We start from the raw sequence: 1,329 nt of genomic DNA on the forward strand, positions 1-1,329 counted from the left end.
AAATGAAAAATGAAAGAAAAAGCTCAGTAGCTGGACAGCCGGAGCTGACTCGTAGAATCTTTTGGAAGTAAATGTTATTGTGACAGTCTCGGGGAACGGTGAGGAAGCTAGGGGGTTGCTGCCTTCATCGATTGGCCAGCCTTCCAGTCAGACCCGCCATACTGACAGTGGGTCCGGTGATCAAACTCTCTTCTCCACAAACTACTGATCGATCGAACCATTCAGGAGAAGTCGCATTCTCTGGCCGCACTCGATATACATCAACAAGCAGCGCCTCTAGAGGCCGAGAACCAAAGTACTGTACAGCCGACTGCAGTTATCCACCAAGGGTGACCATTTCGATGCCTTTTCTAAAACATCTTGATACCCGGAAATCAAAGTTCCAAGAGACTCTAACTCCCGAGTAGGGAGGTGGCCAAGCCGGGAAAAAACGCCCATCAGAGCAAGCCATATGCCCGGATTCTCGAGTATCTGCTCCAGCCAATCGAGTTTGTGGCCATTTGAAATGGCATTCTGTGCAGCGTTCGGCAAGCCCTCCTCCTGGACGAAGCCCTTTATTGTCTTCCCTCTCGAACGACAGAGCTTGGTGAGATATCGTACGACAAGAGCACGTAGGAACCAAGTTTCTGGATCATTATCATAACCCACAGAAAAAAATGTCACTGTTGGATTATGGGCCGTGTAGTATCTTTGCAAGATTAACTCCGTTGGCTCCTGCAGCTTATCGATGAATTCTATGATTTGCGGGAAAGATACCGAGACGATATCAAGGACTTGGATGGCAGTGAGCGAGCGACCACTGGGTGTCCCTAACTGACGTGAAATAGGGTGGGAAATCTTAGGAGCAGGAGTGATCTCGATTTCAGGCGGTTGGTGCCGTGAAAGGAATGGGGCGGCACCATGGGCCAGCGCCACGAATTCCAGACTGTATTTGTCAATATGCAGGCCGATGATCTCGGTTGACATTCCCATCCACAGCAAGAAGCCGTCCATGCTTCTCTCCTCAATCCAGAGTCCCCCATGAGTGAAAAGGACTTGGTCAGCAGGGATTCGTATGTCGACTGCCTGAATTCCGCTCTTTCGCACCTCGTCCTGCGAGCTCAAATGATGGGACCCAGGATAAACTCTGAACAGACCCTGTTCTGGTCCGACAGATTCCACCACAGGCTTCCAGACGGAGATGGCACGGCGGCAGGGGTGTGCCTTTCGGAGCCTAGCACCCGTGCCACTGGTGGAGGCCAAGACTGGTCCCTGCCGGAATACTCCTCTGGCGGTTCCAAGGTAGCGCAGAAGCGCCACATCTAACTGCATAACTAAATCAGAATCCAC

At 51.4% G+C, this 1,329-nt stretch overlaps 1 protein-coding gene across 1 annotated transcript; it reads right to left on the reverse strand.

Moving 5' to 3' along the window:
- Nucleotides 1-276: 276 nt before the first annotated feature.
- On the reverse strand, nt 277-1,311 carry BDW70DRAFT_165357 (uncharacterized protein; the record flags this gene model as incomplete). Its single annotated transcript, XM_073741728.1, has 1 exon — nt 277-1,311. The coding sequence occupies one exon, from the start codon at nt 1,309-1,311 to the stop codon at nt 277-279; it is 1,035 nt and encodes a 344-aa protein (XP_073590393.1).
- Between the last annotated feature and the right edge of the window lie 18 nt (nt 1,312-1,329).

This window comes from Aspergillus foveolatus, assembly GCF_047715535.1.
Source record: "Aspergillus foveolatus strain CBS 279.81 unplaced genomic scaffold BDW70scaffold_349, whole genome shotgun sequence".
NCBI classification, from domain to species: Eukaryota; Fungi; Ascomycota; class Eurotiomycetes; order Eurotiales; family Aspergillaceae; genus Aspergillus; species Aspergillus foveolatus.